The 24638-nt window shown below is 41.2% G+C and overlaps 1 protein-coding gene across 1 annotated transcript in view; it reads right to left on the bottom strand.

The window, feature by feature from the left end:
* Window positions 1–24638, bottom strand: part of PRPSAP1 (phosphoribosyl pyrophosphate synthetase associated protein 1) — a 785329-nt gene that overhangs the window by 591451 nt on the left and 169240 nt on the right. Inside the window, exon 2 of the mRNA XM_044068098.1 lies at window positions 7039–7091. Within this exon, the coding sequence (XP_043924033.1) occupies window positions 7039–7091 (53 nt within the window). The remainder of the gene's footprint in view (window positions 1–7038; window positions 7092–24638) is intronic.

Below are 24638 nucleotides of genomic sequence, written 5' to 3'. Positions count from 1 at the left end.
GTCACAGCCACCACTACAGATTCAGATGGTCTATATCCTTGAAATGGAAGTTACATCATCAGGATATTGTCAAGCCTACAACAAGGTCAATAATCTTGTCTACAGAGGAAAGTACGTATGAAGAAGGCAGACATGAATGAAAAGCCTTCTACAGGACTTCTTTCTCTGTTTAAACAGGATTTACTGTCTAAGTACCCCTCTTTCACATCAGGTGTAGTTTTTCTCCAAACTCAGGAGTCCACAGGGGGCAAAGGCGAATGTTATCCATAGGGCACATCAGTGCCCAGGGTGGAAAACTGTAGCAAATAGTTTATGTGGTTCCTCTTCCTTGCACAGTAACAGAGGAAAAGTCATTGGGCAAGGAAGCTGGTCCAAGCACATCTATCCCACCATCAGGTCTCCACTCCTCTGCCTCACTGGTGAGGAAATGCAGGGGCTAAAGGATCCAAGGACTGATCAGACATCAACTGGTTCATAGGTAGGTACTAGGCTATCGGCCCAAGGGCCTACGTAAGCCTAGCCAGCAAGGTACCATTGCTTACGCCACCCAAGAAAGTTATTTTCCTGTGCCACTGTGCAGCAGAGACACAGACGTGATCCCCGGGGTGTATTTCCTATTTCCTATCCACTCATCAAGATTTTTCTTGAAGAGTGCTAATGAAGAACTTTGCTTGACATAGATGGGTAGCTTGTTCCAGAGTATAGGAAGTCTCTGGGACAGGAATCTATCCCTCCAGCGTGTCCAGTTTATTGTGGTGACAAGGTTTAGGTCCCTAGAGTGTGTAGCTTGGAGGGATTGGGATTTCTTTAGGTGTAGCATGTCCAACAGCTCTGGGTTTGACATAGCTTTATATGTTAGGCAGAGATCACCTTGGAGTAGGCAATATGCTACGGAGAAAAGCTGGAGTTTTGTGAGGTGGTCAGTGTAGGGCATTTGTTTGAGGCCAGTAATCCTCTTTGTGAGGTACTTCTGTGGCCTTTCCAGCTGCTGCAGATGTCTTGTGAGGTACATTCCAAAAGGGGCATTGTACTCTATAAAGGGTCTAATGAGTGACGAGTAGAGCAGAACAATGACCTCTTTTTTCCAGGATGAGAACCCTTTTATGATGAGGTGTGCCACGTAGAAGGACTTCCTGACTACTGTGGTGATGTGACTATCAAAGGAGAGACTACTGTCCACCTGGGTCCCAAGGTCTCTTATCACGCATTCGGTGTTAAGTCGATTGCTGCCTATGAGGTAGTTCATGGGTACAGAGTTTTTACCAAAGGGGACGACACTGCACTTTTTGGCATTGAGCTTGAGGCCATGGCTCTGACACCAGGCATCTGCCTCAGTGAGGCCCTTCTGTAGGATGTCCACATCATTTGGGGACTTGACTATGGCTCCTAGTTTGCAGTCATCTGCGAACTTCGTCAGCCAGAGGACTTCTGTGTTAGCCTGTACTTCAGAGAAGTAGAAACCCAAACAGGAGAGGTCCATCTCCATAAAGTGCACTGCTGAGATGTCCAGCACCAAAACTGAATTCATTAAGAACATTGTTGCCAAAGAAATTAATGCTGAGTCTACAGCCTTTGCTTCAATACCAATGCTGGCATATTCAGATTTTGGCTAGAGGACTCAGTGTTGATAATGACACCTAAAATGACCCAAAGGGTATCAGGGTGACAACAGAAATGACAAAGCAATGCCAAGAATACAGACACTGACAGGACTTCTGAAGCAAAATTGATCCTTAAAATCAGTGTTGACAATGTAACCTCCAACAGAGGTGCTGGCCTACAGTCTACTAGTGCCAAACATGGATCCAATGAAGAGGTTTCGAGATTGGATGAAAGAACAAAGTTCTCTTGCTCTTACCACACTAGGACCAGAGGAAAAAAGTACAGTTGTGGAAGTAAACTTACCATAATGGTAGATATGTGAATGATCACTGCTGCAGTAGCCTTAGCTATATGGCTTATATCCTGCTGAGCTGACTACAAAGACAAGTTTGGGCACCAAGCCATTCAGAGCTTTCATGCCAACAGGAAGCGGGAGGCTATACTAGAAATGGCAAAAAAAAAATTAGTAAGCAAACCCTGGCATAAACAACACACCAAAAAAGGAGGAAGATGGAGGGAAGGAGAAGCTACTGCAGCAGTGCTGACTCACACATCTACTGTTATGGCAAGTTTACTTACACAGCTGTACTATGTTCACCATAATGATCACTGCTGCAGAAGGATTAAATACATGGGTAGGATTCCCATAGCCTGCAACATTTGGGAGGTGGACGGAGAATGGTCCAGGATACTAAAGATGGAATCAAGCTTTAAACATGCCTTTAAAAATGTACAGTGAGGACCAAGTTGCTGTTTCTAGAATACTTCTATAATTCAACCCTTTCAAAAGGCCATAGATGAAGCCAATGCCCTGGTAGAGTGGACCTTGACCCTGCATGGAACAGTTTGATGATAATAACAAAATGTAATAGACTTAGACAAGCATTTGAAAATAGTCTGTTTGACACAGATTGCCTTTCTTACCTCTGCAATAAATTAACTAATCCAAAACTCTGAAAGATTTAATTCTGTCAAGATAGCACCGGAGACATCTAAGGTATGGGATATCCTTTCTCCCTTATTCTAGGTTCAGGGAAGAAAAAGAGGAGATGGATGGTTTGGCTTAAAATAAACTCGGATACCACTTCAGGCATAAAAGAAGGATTAGGTCTCAAAAAAAAAAAACTGGCTCTGTGGAGAATGAGACAGGGCTGGCTCAACATAAGAGCTCCCAGTTCAGCTACTCTTCTTGAGGTCAGAGCAATCAGTGAAACAGTCTTCCATGTTAAGAACCTCAAGTCAGCTAGATTTGCTGGTTTAAACAGAATAAGTATTAGCTTCTCATAGGTTCATAAGTAGGTACTAGGTTATCAGCCCTGGGGCCTACATAAGCCTAGCCAAAAAGGTTCCTTGAGTCTTAACACAAAATTAAGATTCCAAGGAGGGGTCACCAGTTTTCTTAGAGGTCTCTTATGCAAAACCTCTTTCAAAAACATTTTGACATGACAATACATTGAAAGAGGAGAATCCATGGGCAGACATGCTAAAATGACTAATAAATGAATCCTGATGGAGGAATAAGAAAGGCCTTTAGGACAGTAACTTACACAAATACTGTAAAACCAGAGATTAACTCAGAATGGGTGCTGGTTTTACTGTTTTCACCAACTAGAAAACCTTTTCCATTTACTTATGTATGATTTCCTAGAAGCAGAGTTTCTTGCCTCCATTAGTACCTGCTGCACGTCCTCAGTAAACAGATGCCTAAAGGGAATTAAGACCCTATCATCCAGGCAGTCAGCTTAAGTTGATTGGGGTCGGATGCATCAAACACCCCCTGATCCTGTACGAGTAGATCCATTCCGTGAGGAAGCTTGTAGTAATTGCCTCTGGCCATTTTCAAAATAAAGGAAAACAACTGTTGCTTCGGCCAAAAAGGATTCATCACAATGATCTTGGGAATTCCTTCTGAATCTTCAGAAGCATCCTGGTTATCAATGGAAATGGGGGAAAGCATACAGTGACATTTCTGTCCAAGGAAAGGGGCTGGAAAAGGCATCTGCCTTTCATGCCTTCTTGCATGGAGTCCTGGTGTCTTGTTAGCTGACTGTTCAGAGAGGAGGCAAATATGTCTAATCGAGGAACTCCTCATAGATGTATCACATCTTAGAAGATTCCCTTACCTAATTTCCATTCGCTAGGGTGTTCCCTGGTCCTGGTCAGCTTGTCTACCATACAAATTTGGTCTAACATGATGTAGGATGCTTGCAGAGTGAGACTGTGCTATGAAGCCATATCCCAAGCTAACATGACTAGTTTGAAAAGAAGGGTATGACCTGCCTCCCCCTTGCTTGTTGATGTACCACATGACTGTGGTATTGTCTACAACAACATGAAGATCTTCAGGGGACTAAGCATGATTGAGGGGAGTTGAGTGCCTTGATCAGGGCAAGAATTTCATTTATATTTATGTGCTGGCATGTCCCACAAACCTTGCACTTTTATCCCTCCTGAAACTGCTCCAAAAGCAAAGTCCAAGGAGTCGGTGGTGACTGACTGTTTTGCAGGAGGGAAGGAGAAGGGGGAGACCTGGATTTAGGGAAATTTACTGTCTCCATCAAGTGATTTCAATTCTGACAAACCCCAGCACTGGGATTTGAAAAGACAAAGGATGTTGGTGTTGTGACCAAAGAGACTTCAGATGCCATTTTATCTTTCTCGTGTGGAGGTTTATCAGGGGTTTCATGAAAAGCATAGATGCCGTGAGAGCCTGAGACCCACAATCTTGAAGTATTCCTTCACAGTAACCAAATAAATCTAGTTAAATTTACTTTTCTCTTCGGAAGAAAATCTTTTTGATCTGAGGTGTCTAGCTGATACCCCAGAACACAATCCTGTGTGAACGAGTCAATAAAGAATGTTGAAAGTTTTCTTGGAATCCCAGCTTGTATAAGAGATCTCTCACTCAAGAGAAAGCCAGTTTGAAAGAGTCTAAAAAGACAAGCAAATTGCCTAAATATGGAAAAATATGGCCACCCTGTAGTTTGCAATGAGCTATTACTGAATCTAGACACTTTGTGAACACTCTTGGTGCAGTTGATAGTCCAAAGGGTAAAATAGAGAACCGATAATGTAATCCAGACATACAAAACCTTAAACTACTGAAGTGTGGATGAATAGGGATGTGATAAGCATATTTTAAATCCAGTATTATCTGGAAACTTTAAAGAGGAAGAAGGGGTAACAAATTGTGAAGTGACATAATTTTGAACACTGGCACTATTGCAAACAGGTTAAGAAAAGAAAAGAAAGATCTAGAACTGGTCTCTATTATTTTTTCTTTCTTTCTAACTGGGCCTTACTTTCATTGTCTTCTCACAGTCTTAAGTTCACTGACTCAGGGGAACTGCATAGACAGAGGAATGTCAACACTAACTAGGCAGAGTGAAGATGGGACAGAAGAAAGTTTGGTAATTCAGGTTCAGACGTAGAAAAAGCACTGCCAAGGCTCTTTCTAGGAGCTACCTCCTCCACTACAGAAACTTGAGAAGAGATACACCTGACCTGATATTTTCTCAGTATTAAACCCCTAAACAGTCTGGATTCAGTGGTGATTGAGTGTTAATCCTAGATTTATTTATTTATTTATTTTAAGGAATGGGTCATAGTCTGGAAGAATTTAGTTGTCCCTTCTTGTCCTCTTCATGTTTGTCTTTTCTTAAGATTAGCCTCATCTGATGAAACCTCCCTACATTGTGGTCCCTTAAAAATTAAGTTGCTTCATATGTCCATTAAAGTCCTAGACTCAGTACATTCAAGCACTTCTTGTAAATGAGGACATAAACACAATAAAAACAGTACTTATCTTCAGGAGGGACTTCACATGTTTTACATACTGACTGTTTCTATATCCTGTCACTAAAGAAAGTATTATGTAAATCCAAAAAGACACCACATCAAATATCAATGAGAGGTTTTGAAGCAACTCAAAAAGTAGAAAGTATATTAAAAATCAAAATGGGAAAAATCACCAAGTAATAACTCTACTAGCTGTCACAACAACAGGGAAAGTTAAACTAATTTTCCCATAGGAAACTTTCTCAAAAAGAAAGATCTCACGTGTATTAGTCAGAAGGTTAACGATTATGTAACGAATAAGTCATGAAGTGAATAAACAAACAAATATTGCCAAAATGCCACAGAGAACCCTGGGCCGCTTTCACTGATGTAACCTGTTCGAGGGCAAAAAAGATCTGAAAAGGAAAGGTTCACACAGCATTATGGGAGTGTGGGAAGAATCTTAGCCTGTGAAAGTTTTCTAGTGCTGAACTTTGCAGCTAGTCTTAATGGTTGAAGTGGGCAGACTTGATTATGTAAGATCACCAAGACAAGGGGAAAGGCATTTTTGTTTGTTTTTGTTTTCATTTTTGGGCATGGTTGTCTTAAATGTTTCTGAAGGTTGTTACCCTATGCATAAAAGAGATGTCGCTGGAGAAATTCCAAACCAGGACTAATATATGAATGAGTGATGGTCAACAGAGTATTTTCCTTCTAAAATGATAAAAGATCAGAAAACAAGGGCAATAATTCCTGGCCATGGTTATGTAATCTAAAACACAATAAGCATACATTTGTATTACTTATAATCAAAACACATGACAGGAGGTTGCTAATGTACTAAAATTACGAACTATGTCAAGTCAAAAATCTGCACTATGGGGACAGGAATGTCATTTCTAATTCCGCAAAATGCATGACTATCAATTGTCAAACTAAACAAGAACATAGTTTTAAAATCGCTCACAAAAAATACACATAAATTAAACAAAGATATATTCTCAATCATATAACTGCTAAAGACTGGGGAAAATTTACCATCATAGAATACAGTTAAGTAAAAATGCATTTTATCTTTTTTCCATTTGCAAGCCTGATTTTATGTTGAAGAGACGCAACATACATTATTATGATACAATTGTAAACAACTTTCAAAGCTACAACTAATACAGCCGAAAGCATAGCAGTGACATACCCAAGGTTATGAGGTCAGAAAATGACCACACAGTTGTAAAACATCCTACACGTACACACAAACAATCAAACCAGTGATCTAGCTAGAGGAAAGCTATCATATTTCAAACCTTTCAACTGCAAATAGTAAAAGACAACTGGTATTTAACCCCAAATGTGAAATCAAAGTATTTTCAAAACACACGCCCCACATTAGCAAAATAAAGCAATACAAAAAAATAGATGAATAACTTTTAAACATCAAATATCAAATTCCGTTAAACAGCAAGTCTGGTGGAAGCAGACAGCAGAAGCAGAGAGGAATCTTGTTAAATTTAGAAACCTGATTGCTGCCTACTAATTTAAGAGAATTTGTTAGTCAAGATGATGCCCTGGTGCCCTTGGCAAGGGATTAAATCAGTGAGAAGAGCTGCAAAAGCAAAATGTGATTTTAGTGGCATGCAGATTTCTGCAGGCAGGCCTTACCTCCGTTTGAGTCCTGGTACACCACAGCTTTCCCAAGCTCAGCTCCAAGACGTCTAAAATAAAAAAGAGAAATGTATTGATGTTATTACCCTTTACAAGCTCTTGAATCTGTGTTTATTTTGCTATTACTGTTTTCTACGTTTTTCGCAAAAAAATATGTCCTTTTCAAATAGCCAGGTGTCAGTATGAGAAAATACGCACAGATAGATGTATACATATTCTTAGAATTGTACACAAATTCGTTTACTACATCAATTAATTCCTCAGCATAAACCTTACCCAAAGCAAGTGCAGCACTACTGCCAAACAAGTTTTATTACTAACTGGAAAAAAGGCAAGAAACAAAAGGCAAACAAAATCTTTCAGTAAATCAAAAATAAATTAACAAAATGCAGAATGAGAAGCTTCATTCTAGTCTTCCACACAATGTTCATTCTCTCATTCACTGATACCAGATTTATATATATATATATATATATATATATATATATATATATATATATATATATATATATATGTATACACACACACACACACACACATACATGTTTGTGGCTTTCGGCTTTTCCCGGTTAGGGGTCGCCACAGCGGAACTCCGGTCCGCTAATGATTGGTAGTGGATTTTTACATACCGGTTTACCAGCCCTGACGCACAACCTTCAACGAAGGCACGCCCCATTCACTTATGCCTCCACACAGAAGACGCTCTAGCTGAGAATCAAACGGGACAACGTCTTGCTATGAGGCGACAAAGCTACTGCAGCACCACCACCGCATATACACACATACATACAGGTTTAGTATATGTCACCATATTTTAAAATTGTTCTATGTTCTACAGCTGTTTTACATCTATGTTTTATTCTTGTCTTGCGTCCTTAGCTGGACTAATGTCTATATTTAAATGCTATGTTTTTTAACTATATAATGCAAGTAATACTCAATGTGGAGCTTTTCTCCCCAGGCCTCCGCTGAAAACGGACCTGTCGCCAGTCGGACTCTCCCGGTCAACAAATGTATTTATTTAACCAATTCTAACAAAAACACTAACAGTCAATTCACTATCTACTTCACTAATGCTACTCCAATTGCTCCAGTGGCACAGGCTAAGCTATTGGGAATAACCATAGACTCCCACCTAAAATTTGATAGTCATCTCAACTTAACTATTAAAAAAGTACATACCAAACTGGGGTCGCTCTACCGTATCAAACCATTTCTTACCAACAACACAAGATCAGCCATTGCTCGCTCCCAACTTCTATCCACCCTACTCTATGCATCTCCCATTCTGACTAATCTCAACAAAACTTAACTAAGCAAAATGGAAGCCTGCTATAACAGAATTGCCCGCTTTGCTGCAAATTGCTCATATAGAACTCATCACTGTACTGCTTTGAGACAGCTCCGTTGGCTTGAACTGCCCAACCTCCTAACCTACAATCAGCTCTGCCTCTGTCATTCTATCTATTACCTCCCCAATAAGTATCCTGCCCTCAAAAACCTAGTACAACATCACTCAGCCAAAAGGCCTCTTAGATCATCAAGCAAACTACTACTAGAAGTCACCAACAGCTACAATAGCTTTGGAGATGCACTATATAGTAGTTCAGTGGCTAAAAAATGGAACTCTGTCCCTACAAGCATTCAAAACACACCATCCAAAGCCTCCTTTAAAGACCTCATCAGGCAACATCTCAAGGAAAGTTGGCAGTGCCATGATTGCTCCCCAGGCTAGTGAAAGCAGATAACACATACATACAAAATCTAGAGCACTTGATAATAGTTTTCAATCTTACTCACAAACACTGGCTAATCTACAATGTATGTACTGTACTTCTGTACTATGTATGTATTCTACCTATGTTCCAAATTTCAGCTGTACACCACAAATCTATTAATTACCTTTATTTTTAAAATTAATAATTTTTTGTTTGTTCTCTCCACTGTAACTGTTTATGTGCCACATACCACTGTAAAAACATGTCTCCTATAATTTGTGTGTATACTGATCATGTCTAAATAACTAAATGTGTCTGTAATTTTTCTTTGTGGAGCTTTTCTCCCTGGGCCTCTGCTGAAAAAGGGCCTTTTTGGCTCAGTCAGAAACCCCCGGTTAACAAATGTAAAATAATAATAATAAAATTTTGCACATTTGTTCCACATTATAAAAGGAAGTGTTCCACACACTGAAGATGGAAGGTTAAGAGCTATGGTGACAGCAATGCTAGCCACCATATCACTGTATTGAATCTCTGCAGTTTTTTTTTAATTTATAATGGAGGGAAAAAAAAAATACCCTTCTTAAAGGAAACCACAGAATAGCTAATACTTCCTGACAGGATATAAAGTACAGTTGTACAAGTAAACTTACCATGATAGTAGATGTTTGAAGGATAACTGCTGCAGTAATCTTAGCTATACAAGTTATATCCTGCATAGGATACAACAGCTGGCCAGCTTCCAAAAGCTTCAGGGCACCTTCCATGTGCCCAAACTATTAGTCAGCTCAAGCTGAGCTGGCTAAAAAGAAAGGTTTTGGCACAAAGCCCTTCAGAGCTTTCATGCCAACAGACAGAGAAAGAGAGAGAGGGGTCTGAACCCTAAAAGGACAATGCTAGGAATAATAAAAAAAAATGTCCACAGCCTGGCATAAAAAACATGTAAAAAAACAGGGGGGATGTAGGGAAGGAGAGGCTACTGTAGCAATGATCATTTAAACATCTACTGTTGCATTAAGTTCACTTAAATAACTGTACTATGTTTGTCACTGCAGCAATGATAATATTGATCACTGCCACAGCAGCTTGCTACATTTGGGAGGTGGAAGAAGAACTTGATCTAGACCTAGGGAAGGAATCAAGCTTATACTGCTTTGTAGAAGTATATACAAAGAATCAAGTTGCAGCTTTTAGAATACTTCTGGAATCGAACCCTTTCCAAAAAGCCATAGATGAAGGCAAGGCCCTGGTACAGTAGGCATTAACCCTGTATAACAAAAAGCCTTACACATCCATTTGGAAATAATCTGTTTTGACACAGGTTGTCCCTTCTTACCTTCACAAGAAATGAACAATTGATCCGAAGATCTGAAAGACTTAGTTCTGTCAAGACAGCAACAGACTTGTCTAAGGTATGGAGCATCTTTTTCCTCATTTCTAGATTTAGGAAAGAAAACTGGGACGAGAAGGATATTTTGGCTTAAAGTAAACTCAGATATCACTTTAGGCACAAAAGAAGGATTAGTTCTCAAAGAAACCCTGTCTCTATGGAAAATGAGAGAGGGGCATTCTTGAATAAAAACCTTTCCCGACCTGGTAAGGTGCAGCTGTTTCTATCACTCCCTGAGACAACATGTGTTGAAGAACAGGGGGAAAATAAAAGAGTCTGGTCTGGTGGATGAGGAATCACCCCCCCCCCCCGAAAAAGAAGGATTTCCTCCACTGCCATCTGTAACCCTGATGAATGATCTTCAGAACCCATTTGCTTGAAAATGTTGAGTAAAAGAAAAGAGGAGATTCAGACTTTCTGGAAGGGAAAAGGGACTGCCAGAATGAGTGGTGGGGAACAAGGTCCTTTAAACAGTTATTCTGATTTGTTGGACTGTCCTTGGTTTTGAGGGGTGGTTACTGAATTATTTTTTTGGAACCCCCCCCTTGCAATTTCTTCTTAAACATCTGTTTATCCTCACTGCTAAAATTGGATGTGGGGTTAGAGAATCCCTTACAAAATGTGGGCTGAAATTTTTTTTATTAATCTGGGAGATCCTGAGAACACAGTCAGGCAAACCTCCTCAAAACAGTACCAGTGGCCATAGCCGTGGAAGAACTATCAACTGGGTTACACACACACACACACACACACACACACACACACACACACACACACACACACACACACACACACACACACACAGAGTAAACAAAAAGTTATGTATTGTACACTGGACAAAACTAAATTAATTATTTAAAACAAATACATATACATAGACCACTGTTGAATACAGACATGCACTTTTCAGTTAGGACAAAAGGGATACAGGGGAGGATCATCTGACTCAAAAAAGTAAACATAATAGTCTTGATCCTTATAGAACAGGTAGGATTAAAGGGATCACCATATTCGCTGAACTGTCTTGCATTAGATGGAATGTGAAGTGTGCATCAATAGCTATTTAGGCAGTTACACTCCTCAAACACATTAATAGTTCGAACCCTAAAGTAGTTATGCTGCAAGATCTTAAAATCAGGAAAAGCTGTGCTACAAACGTTATGAGAAGATGGGGCAGGGCTAAATATCTAAGTTGTGTTTCAACATCTAAGGTAGAAGAAAGTGGTCACCCTGGTGCATGAATTATTAGATTGGAGGGAGGTGGAGACGTTGGATGACACGTAGGGAAGATGAATTATCCTTAAATTCAGTAACAGCTCACTGCTGTTGCCAATTACTATAACCCCAATGAAGATAAAACCAGTAATTTGGAAGTGTTTTCACTTCACTGAATTAAATCTATTGGCTAAGGACTCAGGAGGCAATTGCTGGTTGGGGTTTGCTTTAATGCAGTCCTCGACCCAGATTGGAATAGAATCCCATAAGGTAGAAACAGAATGCCACACATGACCGGAGAACTTAACTTTCCCTCCCGCTTTGACTTAATTGGCGCCTGGCAGAAATTCCATCCTATGGAAAGAGTATACTTTTGTGGGGAGCTCTGGGAAAGCTGCTAGTGAGCTCGATATGTGATTTTTGAGTAGAAAAATATCACATCAAGGTAGGAAAATCATATCAGGACCCCCCTCTCTGACCATTTTACAGTGAAGCTTACATGGAGTTCATAGGCAGTGCTTGCTGAAGTGAAACATAGACCCACTTTTGCACAGACACAAAGATTTCTCCTTCTCGACTGAACACTGGATCAATGATTTTTGGAAGGAGAAATTATACACAGCAACGAGATGGGAAACCAAATGGGGTGCTTAAAATGTCTTGCAGAGAACGTTTCAACAGTTTTAAGGATCTTTGTAAGGAGTAGAATGCTAAACTTAGGGAGCCAAGAAATGGGTAATGTACTAAAGGAAAAGCTTAAGGAGCGTAAGAGAGTACAAAAGATTAGTGTGTCAAGTGGTGGCAAATAGACAGGGGAGGATGAAGCTTTTGTACTGGACGAAACCTCTAGCCCACAAATGTGGTGAGAGAACTATGGAACTGTGGATATGTTCCCTCAGAAATTAGGCCGGAGAGGTAATATCAGATTCCACCAGAATAGGTACCTTGTCAGCTGATGAGTAGCGTTAAGTGGTGCAGGGAAGGGTCTGTCATCTGGAACAGGACAGTGAGACATTATGTCGCCTTTTAATCTCCCCAATTTGTCAGATCAGTATAGAGCTTGTCTTAAAGAGCCCCTCCAGGTCACACAAAATCAAGATGGCTATTAACAAACTTGACAAGGGGAAAGGCCCCTGGCTTAGACAGTTCATTGTGGATTTTAAGCAGTTTAGCATGGGGCTTATAAATCCCCCTATTATCATTCTATAGGGCACGGTTCAATTAGGGGCAGTTTCCGCTAGACACTATAAATCCCCCTACTATCCTTCTATAGGGCATGGTTCAATCAGGGGCAGTTTCCCCTAGACACTATAAGGGCCAAAACTGTAATGCTATCCAAATCCAATAGGGATGCCCTTGACCCCAGCTACTATACACACATCTCCTTTCTCCAGGTAAAACTGAAAATATATGCCAGGAATCTGGCCAAAAGATCTAGTAAAGATATAAATATTATAGACTGGAATCATTAGGGCTTTATTACAGGGAGACAGGCTGGACCTGATTTGGTTTGACTTTGGTCAAATATCCATCAATACCAATTTAACTTGCAGTCACTGTTCACAGCCCTGTTGTTAGATTTCCTTACGGTGTTTGATTAATTTCAGTGTAAGTTTATTACGACAAAGTAAGAGATTAACTGGGTTCCCATAACAGTTAATTCATATGTGTAGCATTATGTACTGCAACCCCCCTGCCATAATCTACACAAACCCAGTGTTTTCATACAACTGATGTACATTATGGCACTAGACAGGGATGGCCTCAATCACCTCTGGTTTTTATTACGGTGGCACAAACCACTGATGTATCCTTGCAAACAGACAATCAATGTCAGACTTCACTAGTAAAGGGGGGGGGGTCATCTATTGTTGTGGGACGTTGACAACTGCATCCTATGGATGAGGGACCCTGACAGCCATCTTGTCTCAGTTTTTTCACACTTTTCAAACCTCTGCTCATTACTCAGGGTTACAGATTAATGCTAAGAAGTTTCTTTTGTTTCCACTTAATCTGATCACGAGCACCACCTCCATAATAAGGACGGCCATCCTGTGAAGGTAATGACTGATTGTGTATACCTGGGCATGAAAATGAACTTCAACATGGTAAAAATAGTGGATGATAACTCTGCTCTCAGAGTGCTTTGGCTTACTATTGCCCATCCGAAGAAATGAAACCTCCCTTTTTTGCAGATTTAGGCAAATTGTTTATCCTCCCTAAAGTTTTGTTTTTAATTAGGCATTTATCCCATATTAGATTTTCACATTTTTTAAAAGACTCTTCAGAAGGTATTTGGTAATCTTATTTGTAACTGTAAGCCCTTTAGAATTAGTAGGAGTAACATGTGCATACTGAGAAAGTGGGGGGGGTGATCTCCCTAGTTTCCACACATATGGGGTTGCCTCAATTGGATGATTTAATGACAAAGGCAGGAAGTTTCCCACTCCTGTTTGGGTCATTCCAGAAGTTTGTCTGTACTACTGCTCCTTAGAGTTCAACAGCGGCACCCCCTCGTACATGTTCTGGGACCCAGGGGGCATGGAGGATTAGAACAACAGGAAAAGAAAGTCAGGCAGAAATAGTATGAACATATTGAGTGGGGCTATCCTGTCTCTGTGGCAATAGTACATTATTGCTGTGGTGGACTAATTGGATGAATGCGGGTGTTCTGTTTGTGAAAGATGTGCTCGACACACAGAATCACAAAATAAAGTCACTACCTGTGGATTTGCAATCAAATTATCCCTCAGTGAACTCTAAATAGTCTCAGTATCTCCAACTAAAGAGTACTCTGCTGGCACACAATGCACCCCCCGAGAAGAAAGGATTTAAGGTGAAGGTAAAGAGATTATTACCTCTGTGGGTGGGTGGATTGAGTATGCTACTCTTACTAAAGTGGAAATGGGAGGGCTTTCTGGAAACAGATATTACCCAGCAAGAATGTGAGATTTTTTTGCAGTCACACCAAACCAAGCAACTCCCCACTTTAGAAAATTTCACTTGGGCAAAGTTGGTATACATGTTCATAGGCAAGTACTAGGCTAGCTTTCTTTCTTTCAAGATGGCGGAGCCCAGTGTGGCTGTGGCTGCTCCGGCTCGTCAGGAGAATGTCCAGTATATGCTTAATTTTATGTCTAAATTAAAGGAAGAAATAGGATCAAATGAAAATACAGATGTAAAACTAAATTACAGAAGACATACTCTGCTAGAACTTCGACTATTAAGCTCTCTGTGTGAAAGGCTTGCTGAGTTACTGTCTGCAGGGCATGTGAGGCCAACAACACACTACGAGCTCTGTGAATTAAGAAACATGCTTAAACATTGTCCGAAGTGCTATGTGCAGAGTCAACTTTTACCAGTTACAGAAAGAGAAGACGAAGGAGATGTAAAAGGTCATGAAAACACAGATCCCGGGCTGGTATCACTTCCAGATAAAGAAGCTAACCCCTACACGCCTGCGCTTTCATCTATTTTACTGGCAAACATTTGCTCCTTAGAAAATAAAATGGACTACCTATGACTAGAGCTGACTACTCAAAGCAAGATGAGAAACTGTTGTGTGCTCATCTTCACATAGATATGGCTAAATGCCAGCATTAAGGATAGTGCAGTTTATGTGGAGGGGCTATCATTATTTCGAGCAAACAGATCTCAGACTCTCAGTGGGAAATCTCAAGGAGGAGGAGAAGTGTGTATTTATGTCAACAATAGCTGGTGTTCTAACTGTGAGATGGTCTCAACTGGTCTGAAAAATATAGAGTACATGTCGCTAAAATGTAGACCATTCTACTCACCTAGGGAATTAAATGGGGTTAGTATCACAGCTGTATCTATTCTTCCCAGTGCTGATATAAATTAAACACTGGCAGCATTACACCAGCTGATCAGTGAATTGCAAAACCAGAATCCGGACATGTTCACATAATAGCAGGAAACTTCAAACAGACCAATCTGAAGTCAGTTCTACCACATTACTATCAGCATGTGCATTTTGCAACTAGGAGTGAGAACATATTGGATAAGGTCTATACCAATGTCAAACTAGCATTTAAGACAATGCCTCACCTACACCAGGGAAACTCAGACCATCTCTCTATAATGCTATTCCAGCGTACAGACCATTATTAACCAGAGGTAACCCATCCAAGAAAGAATTAAGGATATGGCCAGAGGGAACAGTCTCAGCACTTCAAGACTGTTTTGAAAGCACAGACTTGAACATGTTCAAAGAAGCTGTCACTATAAAACCAGCACATTAACGTAGGTCAATACACAGAGTCTGTGATGGGATATATATCAAAGTGCATGGATGATGATAGTCAATAAGAACATCACCATATGGGCCAACTAGAAACCCTAGCTTACAAGTGGGGTGTACGAGCTTTTGAGAGCATGCAATGCCACCATTAAGTTGGGGGCTAAGGATGTCCTTAGGTTAGCCAGAGCGAATCTAAATAGGGGTGTGAGAGATGCAAAATGTGCCTAAGGACAGAAAATTCAGACTCACTTCATACACCTAAAAGACTCCAGGTGTCTAGGCGTCTGTGACAAGGAATTCAATCCATAACAGACTACAAGGCCCTCATCTTCTCAGTGTAATTACAACACTGAATTTCCCAACAAGCTCAACATTAATTTTAGCCAGTTTGAGGAAAAGAACACTACAGCAACTAAAGTCTTTACCAGCCAGGATGATGAAGTGCTCCGTCTCAAACCAGCTGGTGTTCGGAAGATCTTATGCAAGGCAAACCCAAGGAAAGCAGCTGGACCTGACAACATTCTGCAGCAGGTACTCAGGGACTGTACTGATCAACTGACAGATGTCCTCACTGATATCTTTAACACCTCTTTGAGTCAAGTCATCATACCCCAATGTTTTAAAAACACAACCATCATACCATTGCACAAGAAAGCTCCACCATCAAGCCTCAATGACTACTGCCCCATAGCTCTCACCTCCATTGTAATGAAGTGCTTTGAAAGGCTGGTCAAGGACTATGTAACATCAATACTTCCTGCAACTTTTGATTCACTCCACTCTGCATACCGATCTAATCACTCCATGGTAGATCGATTTCATTGGCACGTCACTTATCTCTGGCCCACCTGGAAAACAAAAATTGCTATGTGCGTATGCTATTCATAGATCTTAGCTTTGCCTTCAACACAGTCATCCCCCGCCATCTGATAAAGAAACTGGTTCAACTGGATATCAGCACCCCCCTGTGCAATTGGATACTAGACGTCGTCCTAGAAAAAACCCAGACAGTATGTGCTGGCAAGAACACCTCTGACAGCATCATTATGAACAGTGGGGTACCAAAGGGTTGGGTTTTGATTTTGAGCCCGTTGCTGTTCACTTTGCTGATCCATGACTGCATCACCAGGTACAGTTCAAATCACACAATTAAATCTGCAGATGACACAACAGCTCTGGGTCTCTTCAGCAATGTTGACGACACAGCCTACTGAGAGGAGGTTAACCAACTGATTGTGTGGTGCGAAAACAACAACCTGGCACTGACTGTGAACAGGACCAAAGAGATAACTGCTGACTTCAGAAGGAACCATGGAGTGCATCCAACATTCACAATCCACAGAGAAATAGTGGAAAGGGTAAAAAGCACCAAGTTCTTAGGGGTATATATCGCAGAGGACTTGTCATCCTCTACTCACAATCCACAGAGACACAGTGGAGAGGGTAAAAAGCACCCAAGGTCTTAGGGGTATATATCACGGAGGACTTGTCATGGTCCATAAACACAAATTCCATTGTCAAGCGGGCACAACAGCATCTCAATTTTCTAAGAATGAGAAGAGAAAACATTCCACTTCCTGTTTTTACAACCTTCTACAGGCGCACTATAGAAAGTATCTTGTCAAACAGTCTTTCAGTATGGTATGGAAACTGCTCTGCTTCGGATTGGAAGTCTCTCCAAAGGGTGGTGAAAGCGGCCAAGAAAATTATTAGGACCACTCTTCCATCTATTCAGGACCTATACTTGTCTTGATGTCTCAGCAGAGCCACTAAAATAGTCAAGGACTTAGCTCGCCCCGCCCATGGACTGCTTTCCTTCCTATCATCTGGCAAATGCTATCGCAGTATGCAGTGCAAAACTGACAGATACAGTAAGAGCTTCTTTCCACAGACTATCAGACTACTCAACTCTACTACTAACACACATGAAGATGGCCATCAGGTGTAGCAGATATCTATGTTGATAAGAACTCATATTTTTGTGTAATAACTCAAATGCTAGTCTCAACTCATATTTTGATGCAATAAACGAACCAATGTGAAACTAGCCTTCTTGTGCAATACTGATAACTGCTGGAATTCTGTGCAATAATGTACTGTTTTAGATTCATAAAATGTTTTGGGTGTTATGTCTAAATGATTTGCTGTGATATAGTAATGTCTGTTGTAATGCGTCTTGCGCTGTTTTGCACATTGAGTCCGAAGAAATTACATTTCATTCAGTTTGCACTGCTGTGTGAAGTCTGAATGACAATAAAGTCTATTTACTTTGACTATGACTAGCTACCCTAGTGGGCTATTTTAATCCTCGCCAATTTCCCTCAAAGGTGAGAATAAAACTCTGTACCTTCTGTCTGCAAGATAAACACCTTAACCATTATGACAAACCAAGGCTGTAGCTACGCCTACTCTTTGCACTCTGAGTACAATTTTCTAGACATTACTTAGAAAACCATGGCTTTTTTGCCATAGTACGCCCACAGCTGTCTAAATTAATGCCTCCAATAACAGTATCATAGATTGAAAATATATATATTTAATGGTTTTAGAGGAAAAGTGATGCAAACTTTTAGTTATGTACTCACCATAACTTCAGATGTTTGGGATCCATCTCGCCTACATTCTGACTGATGGGTTCGGAGCCGATCCCTCGGCTCCGACTCGGCACGCTTATGCCAAAGAGCGAAGTCTCTTATTGGCTGAGCTTACTATATCCCAGGATGCACCACTACCAATCCCCAGATCTAGTTTGTCCGCATACATGCACACACGCACGCACTGCTTATATAACATCGACAGATGATACAAGATAAAAATAGTAGAACTCAAACCGTTCCATCTCTTCTGATCTCCAAGGCAGGGGGAAGGAGGGTGGGTATTAGGAATGTGGCTGAGATGGATCCCAAACATCTGAAGTTATGGTGAGTACATAACTAAAAGATGTTATGTGATCCTATCTCTACATTCTGACTGATGGGACAGCCCCTAGCACCTGAATCCTGGGTGGCTCACTGGAAAACACTCCTGAGTACCGTGGAACCAAATGATGCTCGCCTTTAGATGCCACATCTAATTTATAGTGGGAAATGAAAGTGTGAGGTTGGACCAAGTAGCCGCAGCACAAATCTCAGATATAGAGAGCTTGGAATGTAACGTAATAGAGGTAGCCATAGCTCTGGTAGAGTGAGCTTTGATAGATGTTGTAAGTTGCTTATTTGAAGAGGAATAAGCCTGAGTTATGCAATCTCTAATCCATTTGGAAATAGTAGCTTTAGTGATGGTTTTACCCAATTTATTATCTGAAAAGGACACAAACAATTGGTCTGTTTTTCGAATTTGTTGAGTCCTGTCTAGTTAGAAGCGCAATTGCCTGTGAACATCCAATTTATGCAAGGTGTATTCCTTCATTTGAAAATTTTGGAAAGAAAACTGGTAGCTCTAGAGATTGTTGGAGACAGAGACTAGAACAAACTTTTGGAACAAAAGATGGATTAGGCCTAAGTGATACTCTATCCTTGTGAAAATCAAGTACGGAGGTTTGATAGATAGGGCCTGAAGTTCTGAAACTCTTCTTGCAGAGGTAATTGCAACTAAGAAGGCAGTTTTCCAAGACAGATATTTCAACTCACATGTAGCAGCCGGTTCAAAGGGGAAGATGTTAAGGCACAGTACCAAATCAAGATCCCACGGAGGCGCAGGATGAAAAACCGGGGGTCTTAAAAGCACAGCACCTTTCATGAAAGTTTTACATAATCTGCTGCTCATCAACGGTGGGTCTATGGATTCGTGAAATTTGGAGATAGCTGCTAGTTGGACTTTAATAGTAGAGACTGAAGATCCTTGATTAAACAAGGATGTTAAAATTTCAAGACCTCTGGTATCGGGGCAGTAATAGGGTCTAAGCCTCTGAGTTGAGCCCAGATAGCAAACCTCTTCCACTTACTGAGATACAATTTCTTAGTGGTGGGTTTGTGGGCTGAAGATAAAATGTGAATAACTTCCGGGTCTAGGTGTGATTTCTGACTAAGGTCGGAAGTGGTGGAGCCAAGCTGTTAATTTCAAAGTGTGAAGGACTGGTGCTGTCTCCCGACTGATGAATCAGCAGGTCCGGAGTTAGATCCAAAAACCAAGGACCGCCCAGAGCATATTTCTTAGGTAGGGGAACCATACCTGACGAGGCCAGTAATGAGCAATTAGAATCATTGTGGACCCCAATTGGGAAGCTTTCTGGATGACTTTGGGAGGAGTGGAACCGGAGGAAAAACATAAAGTAGTCCTGTTGGCCAAGGTTGGACTAGAGCATCCGTAGCTGCCTCCCCTGACGCTGGAGTCAAGGAAAAGAACCTTTGCACTTTGTGTTTTGTGGTGTTGCAAACAGGTCGCAGCACGGGATCCCCATCTTTGAAAATCTGAGCTGCTACTGTTTTGTTCAGGGACCACTCGTGAGGAGAGAGAATCGTCCTGCTTAATCCGTCTGCCAATACCTTGCATTTTCCTGGCATGTGGGTCGCTACCAGGAACCGCTTGGTAGCTACTGCCCATTCCCACACCCTCATGGCCTCTCTGCAAAGGGGGTAAGATCTGGTCCCTCCTTGTTTGTTTAGATACCAGACCACCAACATGTTGTCTGTGTGGATAGCGATGATGCCTTGAGGGAGAAACTTGTGGAGGGCTTGTAGGGACAGAAGTACAGCCCTCATTTCCAATACATTGATATGGAGTAAAGTTTTGTCTGGAAGCCAAGAACCCTGAACTAACCTGCCCAGACAATGCCCCCCACGGGAAACTGTGCATACTGAGAAAGTGGGGGTTGATCTCCTAGTTTCCACACATATGGGGTTGCCTCAATTGGATGATTTAATGACAAAGGCAGGAAGTTTCCCACTCCTGTTTGGGTCATTCCAGAAGTTTGTCTGTACTACTGCTCCTTAGAGTTCAACAGCGGCACCCCTCGTACATGTTCTGGGACCCAGGGGCATGGAGGATTAGAACAACAGGAAAAGAAAGTCAGGCAGAAATAGTATGAACATATTGAGTGGGGCTATCCTGTCTCTGTGGCAATAGTACATTATTGCTGTGGTGGACTAATTGGATGAATCACGAGGTGTTCTGTTTGTGAAAGATGTGCTCGACACACAGAATCACAAAATAAAGTCACTACCTGTGGATTTGCAATCAAATTATCCCTCAGTGAACTCTACATAGTCTCAGTATCTCCAACTAAAGAGTACTCTGCTGGCACACAATGCACCCCCCCCCCCGAGAAGAAAGGATTTAAGGTGAAGGTAAAGAGATTATTACCTCTGTGGGTGGGTGGATTGAATATGCTACTCATTTACTAAAGTGGAAATGGGAGGGCTTTCTGGAAACAGATATTACCCAGCAAGAATGTGAGATTTTTTTGCAGTCACACCAAACCAAGCAACTCCCCACTTTAGAAAATTTCACTTGGGCAAAGTTGGTATACATGTTCATAGGCAAGTACTAGGCTAGCTTTCTTTCTTTCAAGATGGCGGAGCCCAGTGTGGCTGTGGCTGCTCCGGCTCATCAGGAGAATGTCCAGTATATGCTTAATTTTATGTCTAAATTAAAGGAAGAAATAGGATCAAATGAAAATACAGATGTAAAACTAAATTACAGAAGACATACTCTGCTAGAACTTCGACTATTAAGCTCTCTCTGTGAAAGGCTTGCTGAGTTACTGTCTGCAGGGCATGTGAGGCCAACAACACACTACGAGCTCTGTGAATTAAGAAACATGCTTAAACATTGTCCGAAGTGCTATGTGCAGAGTCAACTTTTACCAGTTACAGAAAGAGAAGACGAAGGAGATGTAAAAGGTCATGAAAACACAGATCCCGGGCTGGTATCACTTCCAGATAAAGAAGCTAACCCCTACACGCCTGCGCTTTCATCTATTTTACTGGCAAACATTTGCTCCTTAGAAAATAAAATGGACTACCTATGACTAGAGCTGACTACTCAAAGCAAGATGAGAAACTGTTGTGTGCTCATCTTCACATAGATATGGCTAAATGCCAGCATTAAGGATAGTGCAGTTTATGTGGAGGGGCTATCATTATTTCGAGCAAACAGATCTCAGACTCTCAGTGGGAAATCTCAGGGAGGAGGAGAAGTGTGTATTTATGTCAACAATAGCTGGTGTTCTAACTGTGAGATGGTCTCAACTGCTCTAAAAAATATAGAGTACATGTCGCTAAAATGTAGACCATTCTACTCACCTAGGGAATTAAATGGGGTTAGTATCACAGCTGTATCTATTCTTCCCAGTGCTGATATAAATTAAACACTGGCAGCATTACACCAGCTGATCAGTGAATTGCAAAACCAGAATCCGGACATGTTCACATAATAGCAGGAAACTTCAAACAGGCCAATCTGAAGTCAGTTCTACCACATTACTATCAGCATGTGCATTTTGCAACTAGGAGTGAGAACATATTGGATAAGGTCTATACCAATGTCAAACTAGCATTTAAGACAATGCCTCACCTACACCAGGAAACTCAGACCATCTCTCTATAATGCTATTCCAGCGTACAGACCATTATTAACCAGAGGTAACCCATCCAAGAAAGAATTAAGGATATGGCCAGAGGGAACAGTCTCAGCACTTCAAGACTGTTTTGAAAGCACAGACTTGAACATGTTCAAAGAAGCTGTCACTATAAAACCAGCACATTAACGTAGGTCAATACACAGAGTCTGTGATGGGATATATATCAAAGTGTATGGATGATGATAGTCAATAAGAACATCACCATATGGGCCAACTAGAAACCCTAGCTTACAAGTGGGGTGTACGAGCTTTTGAGAGCATGCAATGCCGCCATTAAGTTGGGGGATAAGGATGTCCTTAGGTTAGCCAGAGCGAATCTAAATAGGGGTGTGAGAGATGCAAAATGTGCCTAAGGACAGAAAATTCAGACTCACTTCATAGACCTAAAAGACTCCAGGTGTCTAGGCGTCTGTGACAAGGAATTCAATCCATAACAGACTACAAGGCCCTCATCTTCTCAGTGTAATTACAACACTGAATTTCCCAACAAGCTCAACATACATTTTAGCCAGTTTGAGGAAAAGAACACTACAGCAACTAAAGTCTTTACCAGCCAGGATGATGAAGTGCTCCGTCTCAAACCAGCTGGTGTTCGGAAGATCTTATGCAAGGCAAACCCAAGGAAAGCAGCTGGACCTGACAACATTCTGCAGCAGGTACTCAGGGACTGTACTGATCAACTGACAGATGTCCTCACTGATATCTTTAACACCTCTTTGAGTCAAGTCATCATACCCCAATGTTTTAAAAACACAACCATCATACCATTGCACAAGAAAGCTCCACCATCAAGTCTCAATGACTACTGCCCCATAGCTCTCACCTCCACTGTAATGAAGTGCTTTGAAAGGCTGGTCAAGGACTATGTAACATCAATACTTCCTGCAACTTTTGATTCACTCCACTCTGCATACCGATCTAATCACTCCATGGTAGATCGATTTCATTGGCACGTCACTTATCTCTGGCCCACCTGGAAAACAAAAATTGCTATGTGCATATGCTATTCATAGATCTTAGCTTTGCCTTCAACACAGTCATCCCCCGCCATCTGATAAAGAAACTGGTTCAACTGGATATCAGCACCCCCCTGTGCAATTGGATACTAGACGTCGTCCTAGAAAAAACCCAGACAGTATGTGCTGGCAAGAACACCTCTGACAGCATCATTATGAACAGTGGGGTACCAAAGGGTTGGGTTTTGATTTTGAGCCCGTTGCTGTTCACTTTGCTGATCCATGACTGCATCACCAGGTACAGTTCAAATCACACAATTAAATCTGCAGATGACACAACAGCTCTGGGTCTCTTCAGCAATGTTGACGACACAGCCTACTGAGAGGAGGTTAACCAACTGATTGTGTGGTGCGAAAACAACAACCTGGCACTGAATGTGAACAGGACCAAAGAGATAACTGCTGACTTCAGAAGGAACCATGGAGTGCATCCAACATTCACAATCCACAGAGAAATAGTGGAAAGGGTAAAAAGCACCAAGTTCTTAGGGGTATATATCGCAGAGGATTTGTCATCCTCTACTCACAATCCACAGAGACACAGTGTAGAGGGTAAAAAGCACCCAAGGTCTTAGGGGTATATATCACGGAGGACTTGTCATGGTCCATAAACACAAATTCCATTGTCAAGCGGGCACAACAGCATCTCAATTTTCTAAGAATGAGAAGAGAAAACATTCCACTTCCTGTTTTTACAACCTTCTACAGGCGCACTATAGAAAGTATCTTGTCAAACAGTCTTTCAGTATGGTATGGAAACTGCTCTGCTTCGGATTGGAAGTCTCTCAAGGGTGGTGGCGGCCAAGAAAATTATTAGGACCACTCTTCCATCTATTCAGGACCTATACTTGTCTTGATGTCTCAGCAGAGCCACTAAAATAGTCAAGGACTTAGCTCGCCCCGCCCATGGACTGCTTTCCTTCCTATCATCTGGCAAACGCTATCGCAGTATGCAGTGCAAAACTGACAGATACAGTAAGAGCTTCTTTCCACAGACTATCAGACTACTCAACTCTACTACTAACACACATGAAGATGGCCATCAGGTGTAGCAGATATCTATGTTGATAAGAACTCATATTTTTGTGTAATAACTCAAATGCTAGTCTCAACTCATATTTTGATGCAATAAACGAACCAATGTGAAACTAGCCTTCTTGTGCAATACTGATAACTGCTGGAATTCTGTGCAATAATGTACTGTTTTAGATTCATAAAATGTTTTGGGTGTTATGTCTAAATGATTTGCTGTGATATAGTAATGTCTGTTGTAATGCTTCTTGCGCTGTTTTGCACATTGAGTCCGGAGAAATTAAATTTCATTCAGTTTGCACTGCTGTGTGAAGTCTGAATGACAATAAAGTCTATTTACTTTGACTATGGCTAGCTACCCTAGTGGGCTATTTTAATCCTCGCC

This window comes from Protopterus annectens, chromosome 4.part0 (genome assembly GCF_019279795.1).
Source record: "Protopterus annectens isolate FY-2018-M chromosome 4.part0, PAN1.0, whole genome shotgun sequence".
Taxonomy (NCBI): Eukaryota; Metazoa; Chordata; order Ceratodontiformes; family Protopteridae; genus Protopterus; species Protopterus annectens.
The sequence above is the reverse complement of the archived record's forward strand: the minus strand, read 5'-3'. Positions and strand labels throughout refer to the sequence as shown.